At 46.0% G+C, this 15952-nt stretch overlaps 1 protein-coding gene across 6 annotated transcripts in view; it reads left to right on the top strand.

The window, feature by feature from the left end:
* Nucleotides 1–5675: 5675 nt before the first annotated feature.
* The window catches only part of DNMT1 (DNA methyltransferase 1), a 45738-nt gene continuing 35461 nt past the window's right edge, over nt 5676–15952 (top strand). For 2 of the 6 annotated variants that reach the window (XM_081288548.1, XM_081288545.1), the window contains exons 1-4: nt 5681–5949; nt 14305–14341; nt 15118–15225; nt 15420–15636. In XM_081288548.1, the coding sequence (XP_081144674.1) occupies nt 5735–5949; nt 14305–14341; nt 15118–15225; nt 15420–15636 (577 nt within the window). In that variant the 5' untranslated portion in view covers nt 5681–5734. Of the gene's footprint in view, nt 5950–14304; nt 14342–15117; nt 15226–15419; nt 15637–15952 lie in introns of those variants that run through there. The other 4 variants (XM_081288546.1, XM_081288549.1, XM_081288547.1 and 1 more) reach the window with 4 other exon arrangements.

Here is a 15952-nt window from a genome sequence, read left to right as displayed (position 1 = left end):
CTGCGGTGACTCAGCTTTGGCCTTCTGATTGGGGCTTGGGACACGTGGCTATTCCTCCACCAGCCTTGCCAAATTTGGGCAGCCTGGCCCCTGGCCAGGCTGATATCTGGGCCTCTGCGGAGCGTAGCCCTTCAGGTGGAGCTGGAATATGACTGGGAAGCAGGGGCTTGGGCCTGGGAAGCCTTTTGTGGGTGCTGTGGTTTGTGAACAGGACTTCAGAGTTGTAGAGATGAGGCAGACAGAATACCCACAAGCTGGTCCTGTTTTTTTTCTGGTGGTTTCAGTAGCTTCTCTCAAAGGAGGCCTGTCTTCTAGGCTGTGGGTGGGGGATCTCTCTGTTGGTCCAACTACTCATTCCAGGGGATTCTGGAAATCCCTCAATATCTTCTCCCACCACCCCCATGGCTTTGTGTGGCATTTCTACCGGCCAAATGATGGAGAGAGCCAACAAGGTAGGGCCTGGAGATGGAGTAGATTTGCAGCCTGGTCCAGTTTGGGCCTCAGTTTCCCCTTGTGAAATGGAAGTTACAACGTTGTAGGACAGAAAACTGCTTCATTACACTCCCGTATAGTCTTGTCTCTTTCGGGTACCTTCCATGTCGTATATATTAATTCAACTGATAACTGCATTTCTTCGGAGAATGTAGTCTATGTAGGATTCCACACATGACGCCTGAGAGCCAAATCTGGCCCACCATCTTTGTGGCCCCCACCCACCCCATACTGGGGATTGAACCGGATTGAACCCAGGAGTACTTTATTCCTGAGCTATTTGCCTTTTTTTAAAATGTTGAGATTGGGCCTTGCTAAGTTGCTAAGGCTGTTCTTGGACTATCACAGCAGACTTGAGCAATTTGATCAGGGAATGTGTGACTCACAAAACCAAAAATATTATCTGGTCTTTTACAGAAAGGTTTCCAACCTCTGCTCTAGTTGGGATAGATAGTATTTACCATGGTCATATTTTTTTATTATGAAGAAACGGTGTAATAAGATGGCGTGAGTAGAGGGCAAACTATTGCTTACAGGAGGTCTGGAGAAAGCCTCTAAGCACAAGCAAACTGTGAGCTGTGCAAATTTTCCAGAAGAATGGTCTGCACAGAAATTACAGTAAAAACAAAGGCCCTGGGGCACATGAGCCTGAAAGGGTAAAAATGGGTCAGTTAAGTTGGTGATCAACAAGGTGGAGTAGAATCCGATGAATCTAGGCTGGGTGCTGAAGATGGAATAATTTTTTTTTTCTTAGCTACAGTGTGGAGGGGAAAGAACTCTCTGCAGCAGATAGAATTTGAGTTGTAGAAAAATTTGGATTGTAGTTCCAAAGAACAACCAAGAGGTTGTGTTCAACTTGTGGGAAGCCTATAGGCAAACTTTGTCTGAGCCTTGGCCCCATCCATAAAATGACCAGACTCATTCCTTCCTAGCAAGGTTGACACAAGTATTATAAAGAATCTGCCTGTGTGGAAGTCCCCAGTAAATACAGCTGCTGTGGCCGGGGATGTAGCCCAGTGGTAGAGCACTTGCCTAGCAGTGCAAGGCCCTGGGTCTGATTCCCCAGCTCTAGAAAAACAAAAGCCCAGCTCCTCTCCCTTGTATTGAGTCTCCTTTTGCCCTGGAGCGCCTCTTTCCCCAAGGTATATGAGGCCCACGTGCTAGGTGCTGACAGTTCTATGAGCCCGAGTTGCACTCTGTTGAAACTTTCTTGTGACTGTTACCCTGTTTCTGACTTTGTCAAGTTTCCCAGTCCTGTCTCTTTTGGCCATCTGTGGGATGGCCAAGTGGCCAACACTGGGGTCACCATTTTGTATTCGGGCTCTGGACTAAAGACATCTGGTTGCTGATTGAACCTATGATCTTTTATAAACAAAGTAGCTTTGGAGTCGGAGTTCCATGTAACTAATCTCCTAGGCCATAGGAAATGCAGTCTTAATACATAATCATAAAACCCTAATCATTAAACCCAAAATCTAGGAGGCTGTGTGTGAGGCTTCTACTTAATTCCCGGCAAGTACACATAAGTAAAAATCCCTAAACCTGATTCCAAAATCCAAAACTTTGAGTATGAATATGTTGTCACTAATGGAAAATTCTATGCCATGAAACTTTCTTGCCCCCAATTGTTTATAATTTTGTACAAGTTTTTTTTTTTTTTTTTATTCTAGGGATTGGGGTTGTGGCTCAGTGGTAGATTGCTCACATAGCATGTGCAAGGCCCTGGGTTTGATCCTCAGCACCACATATAAATAATGAATTAAAGGTATTGTGTCCAGCTACTTCTAAAAAATAAATATTAAAAAATAGGGGCTGGGGTTATGGCTCAGTGGTAGAGCACTTGCCTAGGTAGAGTACTTGCCTAGGTAGAGCACTTGCCTAGCATGTGTGAGGCCCTGGGTTTGATCCTCAGCACTGCATATAAATAAATGAATAAACTAAAGGTACATCAACATTAGGAGAAAAGCTAAAAAAATAAATATTAAAAAATTATATTCAGGATGTGTATGAGACTTATATATGAAACATAATTTCATGTTTAGACTTGCATCCCCTCCCTAAGATATTGTTGTATATATGCAAATATCCCCAACTTAAAAAAAAATCTTTGAGGGGCTGGGGATGTGGCTCAAGCAGTAGCGTGCTCGCCTGGCATGCGTGCGGCCCGGGTTCGATCCTCCAGCACCACATACAAACAAAGATGTTGTGTCCGCCAATAACTAATAAAAAAAAAAAAAATCTTTGAAATCCAAGATACTTCTGGTCCCAAGCATTTCAGGGGAGGGAAAATAAACCTGTGCTTCTCTTTAGGGTTGTTAAGCACCAAATTAAATAACTCTAAAGAGCTATTTAGGACCATTTATAAGTTCTACTAGATGTTAAATTAATATGTATTTATTTTGGGCCAGGCATAGTAGTGCATGCCTGTAATCCCAGCTACCTGGGCTGAGGCAGGAGTATTGCAAGTTTGAGGCCAGCCTCAGCAACCCAGTGACACTCTCAATAATTTAGCAAGACCCTGTCTCAAAATAAATAAGGGCTTCGGATGTGGCTTGGTGCCTCTGGGTTTAATCCCCAGTAGCACAATAAAAGATTTATATTTATCAATTCTAAAATTAACATAAAACATTAAAATTACTTTAACCAAAGATTTTTCAGTGTTCCAGCAACCTGCCTTATGTGATTGATGCATAGCAAGGTTGGACATTTTGGGATACAAATACTTTGGTACAAAAATATAAAAAAAAATATATAAAAATGTCCAAGTTAACATGCCATACTAGTACTTTGTCATAGATAAAATACCACATTAAAAAAATCTTAAGTGCTGGGGATGTGGCTCAAGCGGTAGCGCGAACGCCCGCTCGCCTGGCATGCGTGCGGCCCGGGTTCGATCCTCAGCACCACATACAAACAAAAAAAAATGTTGCATCCGCCGAAAACTGAAAAATAAGTATTGAAGAATTCTCTCTTTAAAAAAAAATCTTAATGTTTTTGGTACTAGGGATTGAAACAGGGATGCTTTATTACTGAACTACATCCCCAGCTCTTTTTATTTTGGGACATAGCCTCATTAAGTTGCTTTGGCTAGCCTCAAATTTAAAATCCTTCTGCCTTGGCCTCCTCTTGTGATTATAGATGTGCACCACTGTACCTGGCCTAAGTTTTTGTGGTACTGGGGATTGAACCCATTGCTTGGCTGTTACTAGGTAAGTGCTCTTCCACTGAGCTATATCCCCATCCCTAGTTTCTTCTTTTTTTATTGCAATAAAAAGCCACCAAAAAAAAAAAAAAAAAGATTGTGTGTTTCTAGGGATTGAATCCAGGGCCTTACACATGCTAGGCAAGTGCTCTATCAAAGAGGTACATCCCAACTCCAAAATTTACCTTTTCTTTAGAGACTTTAGGATCTTGCTTCAGGCTGGCCCTGAGCTCAAGTGATCCTCTGCTTCAGTCTCCCTAATGCTGGGACTACAGGCTCAGTGTTGTACCTTAGCTACCACCTTCACCATTTTTAAGGGTACAGTTCAGTAGTGTTAAGTATATGCATATTGTGCAACAGATTTCTGGAAACTTTTCATTTCATGAAACTGAAACTCTACATGCAGTGAACAATTCCCCTTTTTCCACTCCTTTTCATCCTTGGTAGCTGCCATTCTGCTTTCTGTTTCTAAGATTTGACTTTAGATACCTCACAGAAATGGAATCCTGTATCTTTTCATGACTGTCTTATTTCACGTGTTCTCCAGGTTCAGTCATGTTGAAGCATGAGATGGGAATACTTTTTTTTTTTTAAATATTCTTTAGTTGTAGGTGGACACAATACTTTAATTTTTATGTGGTGCTGAGGATTGAACTCGGTGCCTCACACATGCTAGATGAGCACTTTTCCTTTGAGCCACAATCCCAGCCTGAGATGGGATTTATTTTTTAAGGCTGAATAATATTTCACTGTGTATGTGCCACATTTTCTTTTTCTTTTCTTTTTTTTTTTTTTTTTTTTTTTTTTTTTGTGCTGGGGATTGAACCCAGGGCCTTGGGCTTGCAAGACGAGCACTCTACCAACTGATCTATACCCCCAGCCCCTATATGACACATTTTCTTTACCCACTCATCTGTAGATGGACATTTTGATTTCACCTCTTAGCTACTGAGTAGTGCTTCAATGAAGATGGTTGTGCAAATACCACAAGATCCTGTTTTTTAATTCTGTGAATACATGCCTGGAAGCTAAAACACACAATCCATGGGCTTGTACCCTGTGATGGTGTCAGGCAGAAGTGGGACTGTGGGATCACATAATTCTATTTTTAACTTTGAGGAAATTTCTTACTGTTTTCTATAGTGGCTGAACCACTTTTCTCCCATTTCAGTTGCTTGTTTCTGTTCCACTGTTGGTTGATTCATTTGCTGTGCAGATGTTTTCAAGTTTGATGTAGACTCATTTGTGTATTTTAGATTTTGTTATATTCAAGTATTGTCAAATTCAATATCATGAAGCTTTCCCCCATGGTTTCCTCTCTAGTTCCATGTTTTCTTACATAGTCTATGGTTTCAGGTCTTACATTTAGTTCTTTAATCCATTTTGAGAGGCTGGGATCTAACTTTTTTCTTTCTTTCTTTTTTTTTTTTGTGGTGCTGGGGATTGAACCCAGGGCCTTGTGCATGGAGGCAAGCACTCTACCATGAGCTATAGCCCCAGCCCTAACTTCTTTCTTTTGTAAAAGTTTTCCCAGAACCAGATATTCAACAGCCCATCTTTTTCTTATGATTTGGTGCTGTATCAAATAGGCCGTGGAGGTGGTCCCTCGCCTCCCTACAGTGTGAGATCCTTGGTGTTGGCTACAAATTCTGGGTATCCTCAAGATTTTCTGGAATAAGTGCTATTAGCCCGATCTATAAAGAGAACACTGAGGCTGAGTCCAAGTGTTCAGCCCAAGGTCACACTGTGAACAAATGGAGGTTGGATTGGAACTGGAGGCTGTAACTCAAGAGCTCAAATGCGGGCTTTTAACTCCCCCAAACTGCTGGAGGCTCCACTGCCCTCAAGCCCGCATGCCCGCATGCCCGCATGCCCTCAGGCCCGCAAGAATGAATGAATGTCTCGGGCACTGCGCCCCCTAGACTGCAACTGTTAGAGGAGCTTGGACGAACCCACTGCTCTGTGTGTGTGGGGGGTGCATGCCCGCCTCACGCATGCGCAGCCTCGGAGCACAGCCCGCTCCGCTCTGTCTGCCCGCACATGGTACGTCCTTCCTTCCCCCGTGCCCGAGCAAGGGTGGTACGCGCTGCCTCTGCTCGCCGCCCCTCCCCGTCAGTTTCCGCGCGAAAAGCTGGGGCTGTCTGCTTTGCTGCCGCGTCTGCTGCAGTCTCGGAGATGCCGGCCCGCACCGCCCCGGCCCGGGTGCCCGCGCTGGCCATCCCGGCCATCTCCCTGCCTGACGATGTCCGCAGGCGGTACGTATTGTGGGGGACAGTCGGCCCAGGGAGGGGGCGAGGCAAAGCATTAGGGTGGGGGGTCGCTTTCCCTCCTGGTGGCCCGAAGCCGCTGCTGACAGCCGGGCACGCATGCGTAGGGATGAGGCGGCGCGCCGCTGTTGGCGCGGGCAGGGTGGCACTTCCGGTTGCGCGCTCCCCTTGCTGTTTGGCGCCAAAATGGGCCAAGGTCCCTCTAAACTCCCTGGTGACTAAAAACTTGAGTTTTTTTTTCTGATCCCCAAATAGAACAAGCTTTGGGTTCGTCTAGGCGGCTCCCCTACCCGAGCAGCTATGGGCCGCGCTCTCGCCGCCAGCCTAGTCGCTCAGGAAGTGGGCAGCCCAGGGCCTCCAGACACCCCTCAGTCCTGGTACTCCGGCCTCCACTTCCGGTGCCCAGCTGGCTCCCCTCGGGTGCTTGGGGACCCTTGGGCATCCCCTTTGATGCTTCCTCCTCTCCCTGAGCTGTGCATCCTGATGGAGGCTTCCAGAGATGGACGTTACCCGGGCGCTGCCAGCTCAGGCTCGCGAGCTCGGTCTTCCACCCGGGCTCCGTCCCTCACCTGGGACTACAAGGTCCTTGCCCCGCGGGGGAACTTGTGTTTCAGAAGGAGCGCTTAGAGTGCATGTCAGGCCTGGGCAGCATGCAAGGTGGTCTCTCTGATAGTAAATCTGCGCCCTAAGCCTTGGGCCTCAAGGAAGCCTTCACAGCGAGGACTGGTCAGTGTCCAGTGTGCACCTAGGAATAAGTGAGGGATGACGGCTGATGGAGGGGACCCCCCCCCCCCCCAGCAGTGCTTGCCCTCGTAGGGCTTCTGTGCACAGGGATTGGCGGGAAGATGGCCTGGCCTCTTGCTGAAGGACATCCATTCATTCCTGAAAAACTTGTTCCAAAGGAGGTGTGCATTAGTCACGGGAACCCTGGCTGGATCTGGACATTTCATCTAGATTTGTGAAATTAATTTCACCATCTTTTATTTCCACCGGCTTGTACCCTGTGATGGTGCCAGGCGAGTTTTGATTTGGATTTTGGAGAATGAAGTAGGAAGGGGGCTATTTGATGCACAACTACTTCCCTTTAACACTTTTTTTTTATTTTGGTATGGGGGATTGAGGCCAGAGGTATTTTCCCATTGAGCCACTTCCCAGCCCTTTATTTTGAGACAGGGTCTGGCTAAGTTACTTAGAGCCTCCCAGTTGCTTGAGACTGATCTGAAACTTGAGATCCTCCTGCCTCAACGTCCCAAATTGCTGGGATTACAGGCATGGGCTCCCACACCCAGCCTGATTCACCTTATTTTTTGGTACTAGGGATTGAAGCCAGGGGCACTTAACCACTGAGCCACATCCTCAGTGCCCCCCGCCCCCATTTCAAAATTTTTTTAATTTTAGAGAAAGGGTCTGGCTAAATTGCTGAGGCTGGCTTTGAATTCAGAATCCTGTAGCTCAGCCTACTGGGTTGCTGGGATTACAGGTGTGCACCACTGTGCCTGGCTTCACACTTTTTAAAAATATATATTTTAGTTGTTGGTGGACTTTATTTTATTTATTTATATGCAGTGCTGAGAATCCAGGCAAGTGCCCTACCACTGAGCCACAACCCCAGCCTTTCACAATACTTCTGAACCCACAGTTAGAAAGTTTACATCTTATTGAGTCTGTATCCCCCACATGCCCCCTACCCACAAAATAGAACTTGATTTCAGATGGAGTAATCGGAGTACCTGGCTTCCTGATATTAACAGTTGAGAAGTTTGCACCCCCCCTTCTTGTTACAGTCTCAAGTACCAAAAATAGTCATCTTTCAGGGCAAGCCACATTTTCTTCAGCCTGGTTGTTCTTACCCAGTTGACGCTGCCATCATTTGCTCCATAAGTGTGATCTCCCCTTTGTCTTCTGGTGTTTTTTTGGTTTGCTTTTTTTTTTATTTATTTTTAATTTTTTTTGGTTTGGTTCTATGGGTGGAACTCGGGGCCTTTTGCTTGCTAGGTAAGTGCTCTACCACTGATCTATATTCCTAGCTTTCAGTTGTGTCTTCTACAAAGTAGAAACTGTGATCCTGTTAAAAGACCGGTTGGAGCCAGTAGTTTCCCTGCTCCATACGCTTCCTTGCACACTTGGCCAGAATTCCATTGACCTCCCCACCTCATCTTGTGCTCTTCTCATAAACCGCACATGCCTTCTCTCAGGTTCCCTGGTGACTCTCAGGTCCATACAGAGCAACCAGTGTGAGGCTGGATGCCACCAACCCCTTCCCCAAGTTGATTTCTGTCCATCCCCTCCCCCACCATCGTACCCAAGGGTCCCTCACTTATTAAGCATGTGCTCTACCACTGATCTGCACCCCACAGCCTTATCCATTCGTTCTTAACCCTTCCCCTTAAAGATAGTCTGGCTTCCCTGCAATAAGTAGCCTTGAATTCATTTTAAAAATAACCATTACCTTGTTGTCTAGAGATTGAACCCAGGGCCTTGCGCGGCGTGCTAGGACAGAGCTCTACTTCTGATATGCACCCCTGGCCTAGAAGGGTGTTGATCTCGGTTTACTCTGCTTGTTGCCTTTGCTACTTGAGTTGCATTATTTCACGTAGCGTTAGACCATGTTTGCCTTGTTCATTGTATCTGCAGCTTGGTGTACATACACATGAGACTCTTTAAGAGTTTGCAGTCAGATCTTCCCTGTAAGGAAGCCTAGATTTACGATTCTAGCAGCAGCCTCTGCATGGCTGATTATCATTTTTTTTTTTCTTTTTTTGCCCATGCTGGGGATTGAGCTCTGCCTCATGCATGCTGAATAAGCACTGTGCCATTGAGCTACACACCCAGCCCTGCTGATTAGGCTTTGTAATTACTACAGCTTTCTTATCTGCTAGTCATTCTGTGATTAGATTAAACTGGGTTTTGAACCTTACCTCTTAATTTCATGGCAGCTACTAAGCAGATGTTGAATAGAGCAAAAATGACTTATCTTTTGTAGTTCTTCCCTACAGTAGGATTTTAGGGATGCAAACTACAGGGGTTCAAATCCTGTACCATCTTTGTGGCAAAGCCATCTAACCTCTTGGTGCTGGTGCCCCATCTATAAAATGGGGATGGGGCTGCCCCTTTATGGTGTTACAGATTTAGTACAAGGTATAGGTGTGTTGAAGCGCCTGCCTGGAGGTCGTTATCGCTTGTTATCGAGTGTTCAACCTTGTATTTCACTTCTATCAGGGAAGCATAATTTATATTGTATATACAGATCTGATACCCTGGCAGATGTTAGTGTGGCCATGTAGTCTGCAGGAGATGAGGGATACAGGGATAGGTTTACTTATTCCAACCTTATTTGTTGGCTGGCTTCTTCTGGAATCATCTGGGCTTTTTTTTTTTTTTAAGTGGTGCTGGGGGTGGAATCCAGGGCCCACATGTTAGCTAGGCAAGTGCTATATCACTGAGCTACATTTCCAGCCCTGGGCTTGTTCTCTTTTGCTTCTTTAGCTTTTGTGCCAGGTGTCTAGTTCTATTTTATTTTTCTTTTTGCTTTGCTGGGGATTAAACCCATGGCTTTACACCTGAGTGGCAGGTTACTACTACTGAGCTATATCTTCAGCCCTTCTTATTTTTTTTTTTTTAACTTTATTTTTTGGTACTAGGGATTGAACTCGGGACACTGAGCCACATCCCCAGTCCTCTTTTCTATTTTATTTAGAGACAGGGTCTCGCTGAGGCTGGCTTTGAACCCACGATCCTCCATCTCGGCCTCCTGAGCCACTGGGATTACAGGCATGCACCACTGTGCCTGGCCTCTGCAGCCTTTTTTAAATTTTGAGAAGGTCTTGCTGAGTTGTCCAGGGTGGCCTCAAACTTTATCTTCCTGCCCCAGCCTCTAAAGTTGCTGGGTTTATAGGCAAGTGCCACCACACTCAGTTCCAGTCCTATTCTTAAAGACCTTTTTTTTTTTTTTTCCCCCTAGGCATTGAACCCAGGGAGCTTAGTCACTGAGCCACATCCCCAGTCTTTTTTTAAATCTTGAGTCAAGCTCTCCCTACGTTCTTAGGGACTTGCTAAATTGCTGAGGCTGGTCTCGAACTTGTGATCCTCTTGCCTCAGCCTCCCAGGTTGCTGGGATTACAGATGTGCACCACCACTCCTGGAGATCCTTTTCTCTTAAGAGATGTGGTGGCTTTGTCTTCCTTTATCTCTCAATATCTTGCTTCTCAATTCTTAACTTTGGATTTCTTGAGGTATATACCACCAGGGACCCTCTCTTCCCCGACTTCCATTTTCTTTCTTCCGTTCCAGTCCTACAACTACTTTTAGCAGTTGGGGTACCAGCTGGAGATGCCAATTTTAATGCCTATCTCAAGTGCCAGTTCTAATTTCTAGTTGCTGAATAATCGTCTCCTTAGCTGCTGCGGGGCTGGGCTGGAGCTGTGGTAGAGGGCTCGCCTAGCATCTGAGGTCCTGTATCTGGTCTTTCACACTGCAGGCAACAACAAATACATAGCCGCTGTTCACTACTAAAAGTTATAGCCTGTGTACTCTCCTTTCTCTCCACCAAGAAGTTTAGAATTTGGTAGTTTTTAGTTGCTGCCATAACAAATTGACAGACTCAGTGGTTTAAACATCAAATGTTTATTATCATAGGTTGTGCAGACCTGAAACCGGTCTCACTGGATGAAAAATCACGGTGTCCGCAGGCTGCATTCCTTTTTGGAAGCTCTGGGGGAGAATGTTTCCTGCTGTCCCGGGCGTTGGCTGAATTCAGTTCCTTGCAGTTGTAGGACTCCATTTTCTTGTTGTCTGAGCTGAAGGCTGTTCCCAGCCTTTGAAAGGCTGTCTCATCTTTTGGCTCATGGTCTCCTTTATCTTTAAAGCCAGCAACTGCAGGTTGCATCCTCACATCTCTCTGACCCTTCTTCCATAGTCACATTTCTTTTGAAATGCAGCTGGAAGGTTCTGTGCTGCTAAGGGCTAGATTAGAGATTAGATCAGGCCCACAGATCATGCAGGATAATCTCTTCATCTCAAGGGCTGTTGAACAATCACATCTGCAGGGTCCTTTTTGCCACATAAAAGAATATTCATGGATTCCATAGGTTGGGGTATGAATATCTTTGGGGTATTTACTGTTTGCCTTCTGCAAATACCATTGGCTAGTTCCCTCCTGCCTGTGGTGTTCTTTTTTTTTTTTTTTTTTTTTTTTTTTTTTAAAGAGAGAGTGAGAGAGGAGAGAGAGAGAGAGAATTTTTAATATTTATTTTTTAGTTCTCGGCAGACACAACATCTTTGTTGGTATGTGGTGCTGAGGATCGAACCCGGGCCGCACGCATGCCAGGCGAGCGCGCTACCGCTTGAGCCACATCCCCAGCCCCTGTGGTGTTCTTAAGCAGGTCTGAGTCTTAGAACTTCTCTTACATAGCCCACTCCTATTGCCTAACCCATGTTTCTCACCAACATATCTGGCTTAGATGTTAGAGTAATTTAACATTTTGTAATTTTGCCTTGTCCAGGTTTTTGGGTGCTAGTGATCAAACCCAGAGGTATTCTACCACTCGCTACATCCCCACCCTTTTTATTGAGACAGGGCCTCCCTAAGTTCCCTAGACTGTCATCAAACTTGTGATCCTCCTGTCTCACTCCCTTGAGTAGCTGGGATTATAGGCATTTACCACCTGTACCTGGTTATAGTGTGCCTCTGCCAGATCAATTTTTCTAAAGCATGACTCTGGTATCATGGTTTCTCCCTCCCTTGTGATTCCTCTGGTTTGTTGACTGGGGAACAGAACTCATGATTTTTAGCCTGACATCCCTGACCTCCTTCAGGCTGTCACCAGCCTTCACTCTCTGGTCTTGCCTTTCTGACCTGGTATGCTTGTCTGTTTCTTGGGTGTCTCCTGAGTGACATTCAGTACCTTGGTGCTCCAGCTTGGGCAGCTTCCTCTGCCCAGGTCATAAAGAGCTCTTGGTTGCCCTGAGTCCCTCCTTGGTGGCCTGACTGCCCTTTCTCTGGGAAAGTGCTCAGATGTTGACTGTGGGGTATTGCCTTACTTCATATTGTTTCTATATTTCTTATGACTGATCTCTGATGAATACAATTGGGAATGAATCATGAGATCTCAGGTGGGCAGAGAGCTAAGGTTATATAGAGTTGAGTCCTCTGCTAAGTCTTGCTCCATTTCTAATCCTCCTAGTTATAACTGTCAAGTGGGCATGGGATGGCATAAATGTCACTAGGGGAGGGACCAACTCAAGCAAAGGCCTGGTGGCAGGGAGGAAAGCCGAACCCAGCGGCCAGCTTCCTTCCCACCAGCTCCTGGGATCCTGCTGTGGTTCACTTTGGGGACAGGAAGGATAAATGCAGTCTTCAGATGCCTTAAAACATCTCGCCCTGTGAAGATGTGTTGCTCTTTGCCAGGCTAAATATCCCAGTGTATAGCAAGATTGAAAGAATTCAGACCTGCAGGTCTGTTTAATGCCCAGGTGCAAGAGATGGCTGAAAAGGGCACCTTGGTGGGCTGTACAGTCACTTGAGCCATGTCCCTAATACCTGGGATAACCTTGGGATTCAGGCACTGTTCAGCTAGTCAGGGTAGAAGCTGTGTCCTGCCACTTTGAAAACAGTGACCAGAGCCGGGAGTGAAGCTTAGTGGTAGAGTACTACTTCGCATGCATGAGTCCCTGGATTTGATCCCTAGCACTGCCCCAAACAAAACAAGAAACCAAGTGACCGAGAAGGCAAAAGTAATGCTGCTGCAGTAGCGTGTGTGCCTCTGGCTGGTGATGCCCACTTCTACAGCTGTCCTTATCGCGGGCTCTCACTGGACAGTTACTATGGGAATAGGGAGACATTTTTGCCTGCAAGGGGCTTCACGTGTTTCTGGAATTCTCCCACTTCTTCCTGCAGTGCTGGGGGTGGAGCCCAGGGCCTTGTGCATGCTAGGCAAGTGCTCTATCACTGAGCCACACCCCAGCCCTTGCTCCTGAAGGTCTTTATTCCAAAGGTTCCCAAGCCCAAGTTACAGTCCATATAACATACAGTGTATATCACCACTGTGCCCACAGTGAGCCAAGCGTCTTTTTCCTGACCACCCAGCAAGTCAGAAAGTCCCTGCTTGGTGGCACCCATCCAGCCACCCAGCCTGGAATTGGGGCCTGGTATACAGTTGGTGCCTACAGACATGAGTGTCACTTGAAGAAAGTGAGTGCACTGCTCCCACAGCAGCCAGTGTGTGGCAGTGGTCAGGCCAAACGCATCACTGGAATTCCTGGCTTTGCTGTTGTTCTAGGCCTCTGCGGAGGCCAGCCAGGGAGAGCTATTTCTGCCCCTTGGCTAGTGATAACTGAGCACCTAGTCTTTGTGGCGCTGGGTGGGAGAATCCAGAGATGGCAGAGGCCTGGTGCCGCCACAGGGTGCCCTCCATGGACAGTCACCCACCCAACTGGTTAGACCTGTTCTTACCTCACTCTCTGCAGTCAGCATTGGCTGGGGACAACAGCCTTTCCACTCATCTCGCTCTCCTTGGTGTCTTCATTCCTTCAGTTTCTCCAATGCAATGGCAAGCCACTGTCTTCAATAATCAGATTTTCCACCAAAACTTGACAGTTCTGCTCTTCTGAACAACGGGAATAAATACGGATGAGGTGCATGTATTCTGAAGGATGAGCTTTTTGGGGAGCCAGCCCGCTCTCCTAACTTGGTCTCTAGTTCCCGTGGGCAGGGTGGGGCACTCCGCTGCTCAGATGCCTTGACCTCCAATTTAGCTCCTCAATGAGAATGTTCCACCTTCTCTGGCCTATGGAACATTCGCTGCCTATTCCTTAGTGTGACCCTAGTCTACTCATTGTAGCACTGGCCACTCTGGCACACTCTTAAGGGCTCTGGAGAAAGATCAGACCAGCTGTCTTCTAATTTACAGAAGGAACCTGGCTGCCGAGACTGTGTGTGCACACTGGGGATTGAACCCAGAGGCACTCTGCCACTGCGCCACATCCCCAGCCTTTGTTGAGACAGGGTGTTACTCCATTCCTAGAGCCTTGCTAAGTTGCTGAGGCTGGTCTCATGCCTGGCCTGATACCTTTTTAAATAACATCTGTTCTGTTCTGGAGTTCCCGTGTTGTCCTCATCTCCAGAAAACCAACCTCAAAAGGGCAGCTTTGCTCAGTTCACAAATGACTTCTTGTGTAGGCATCGTGGAAGCACACACTACACATTGTGGGGGACGGGGGAAAGCCACCTTATTTGTGTTCTATCATTTTAAGCTTAATTCCAAAATTCATTAAAATTGTGATATTCTTACAGCTAAATGAAGTTTTTACATGAGTGTTTCATTCTCCCTTATTTTATTCCACCAGGCTCAAAGACTTGGAAAGAGACAGCTTAACGGAAAAGGTAATCTCCAGAGTGCGGGGTTTTTTGTTTTGTTTCTTGTGTTTTAGATAGTCTTACTAGCTTGCCCAGACTGTTGAATTCCTGGGCTCAAATGACTTTAAGTCATCTAGAGATGACAAATGTCATGTTAATGCTCTGCTATGTACATAGTTGTTGTGCTGTATTGTTTAGGGAATAAAGACAAGAAAATCTTTTTTTTTTTGCGGGGGGGGGGGGGGAGTTGGTACTAGAGATTGAACCCGGGGAGCTTTATCACTAATATCTCCAGTTCACTTTTTTTTTCTTTACACATTTTTTATTGGTACATTAGTTTTACAGAATGGTGGGATTTGTTACATATTCGTACATGCACACAATATAACAATATTTGGCCGCTAACAACACTCCCTAGCACTTTCCCTCTCCTTTCCTTCTACCACCCCCTTTTTTTTTTTTTGAGACAGGGTCTTGTTCAGTTGCTGAGGCTGATCTCATACTTGCAGTCGTCCTGCCTTAGCATCCTGACTTGCTGGGATTTCAGGCATGTGCCACTCCATCAAACCCAGATGAAATTCTTTTAAGAATATTTTCCATCTGAGGATGGTTGAATACTTAGATGCAGAACCTGTGAATATGGAGAACTGACCATTTTTTTTTTTTTTAGTGTGTTGGCTGAGACAGTGCTGCCTGCCGTTCAGTCATTGTGATGTGACCAGGTGGTTCGGTTACTTGTGTATTAGCCCATTAGTTAATATCTTGGGAGTTTGGGGACTGATGAACATATATTCTTCCCTTAGGAGTGTGTGAAGGAGAAATTGAATCTCTTGCATGAATTTCTGCAAACAGAAATAAAGAATCAGTTATGTGATTTGGAAACCAAATTACATAAAGAAGAATTATCTGAGGTAAGTCAGTTCCCAGCCTCTTGGCTACCAGAAGAAACATCTCCTCCCTGTAACTTGTGTGTCACCAAGGAGTCGGAGAAACCCCCGCTCCTTGTTGCCTGATGATTGTAAAGGAAACACATGTATTTGTTCCCTTGTTCTTATTGCCATTTATTTACATTCACTGCTACTTAAATTATCCTTTCCTGCTGTAGGAGGGCTACCTGGCTAAAGTCAAATCCCTTTTAAATAAAGATTTGTCCTTGGAGAACGGAGCTCACACTGTCAGTCGAGAAACGAATGGCCATCTAGAAAACGGGAGCCAAGCAAGCCGTGCAGACAGGAGAGTGAAAATGTCAGAACCAAACACCCCCAAATCCGGTTCCAAACCTCGTGGACCCAGAAGAAGCAAGTCTGATAGCGAGACTAAGGGTAAGAACCCTTGGCTCATTTCCAACCTTGGAGGAGGTTATGATACACACGAGGGCACAGACTTTGACTCATGCACCCCTGGGCAGCATCTTCTTGTTTTCTTTTTTTGTGTTGGGGGTGGAACCCAGGGCCTCCTACATGCTAAGTGCACTCTCTACCACTGAGCTACTCCCCAATACTTCTGTCTTTTGTGTGTGTGTGTGTGTGTGTGTGTGTGTGTGTGTGTACTTCCTAACTTAGACTTGGGTAGATGTTTCCCGATTTCCAGTGGTTCCGGGCTTTTTCAACTTTATAATGTCCATACTCACTGAAAAAC

Source organism: Spermophilus citellus (assembly GCF_964194105.1).
Source record: "Spermophilus citellus genome assembly, chromosome: 3".
NCBI classification, from domain to species: Eukaryota; Metazoa; Chordata; class Mammalia; order Rodentia; family Sciuridae; genus Spermophilus; species Spermophilus citellus.
The sequence above is the reverse complement of the archived record's forward strand: the minus strand, read 5'-3'. Positions and strand labels throughout refer to the sequence as shown.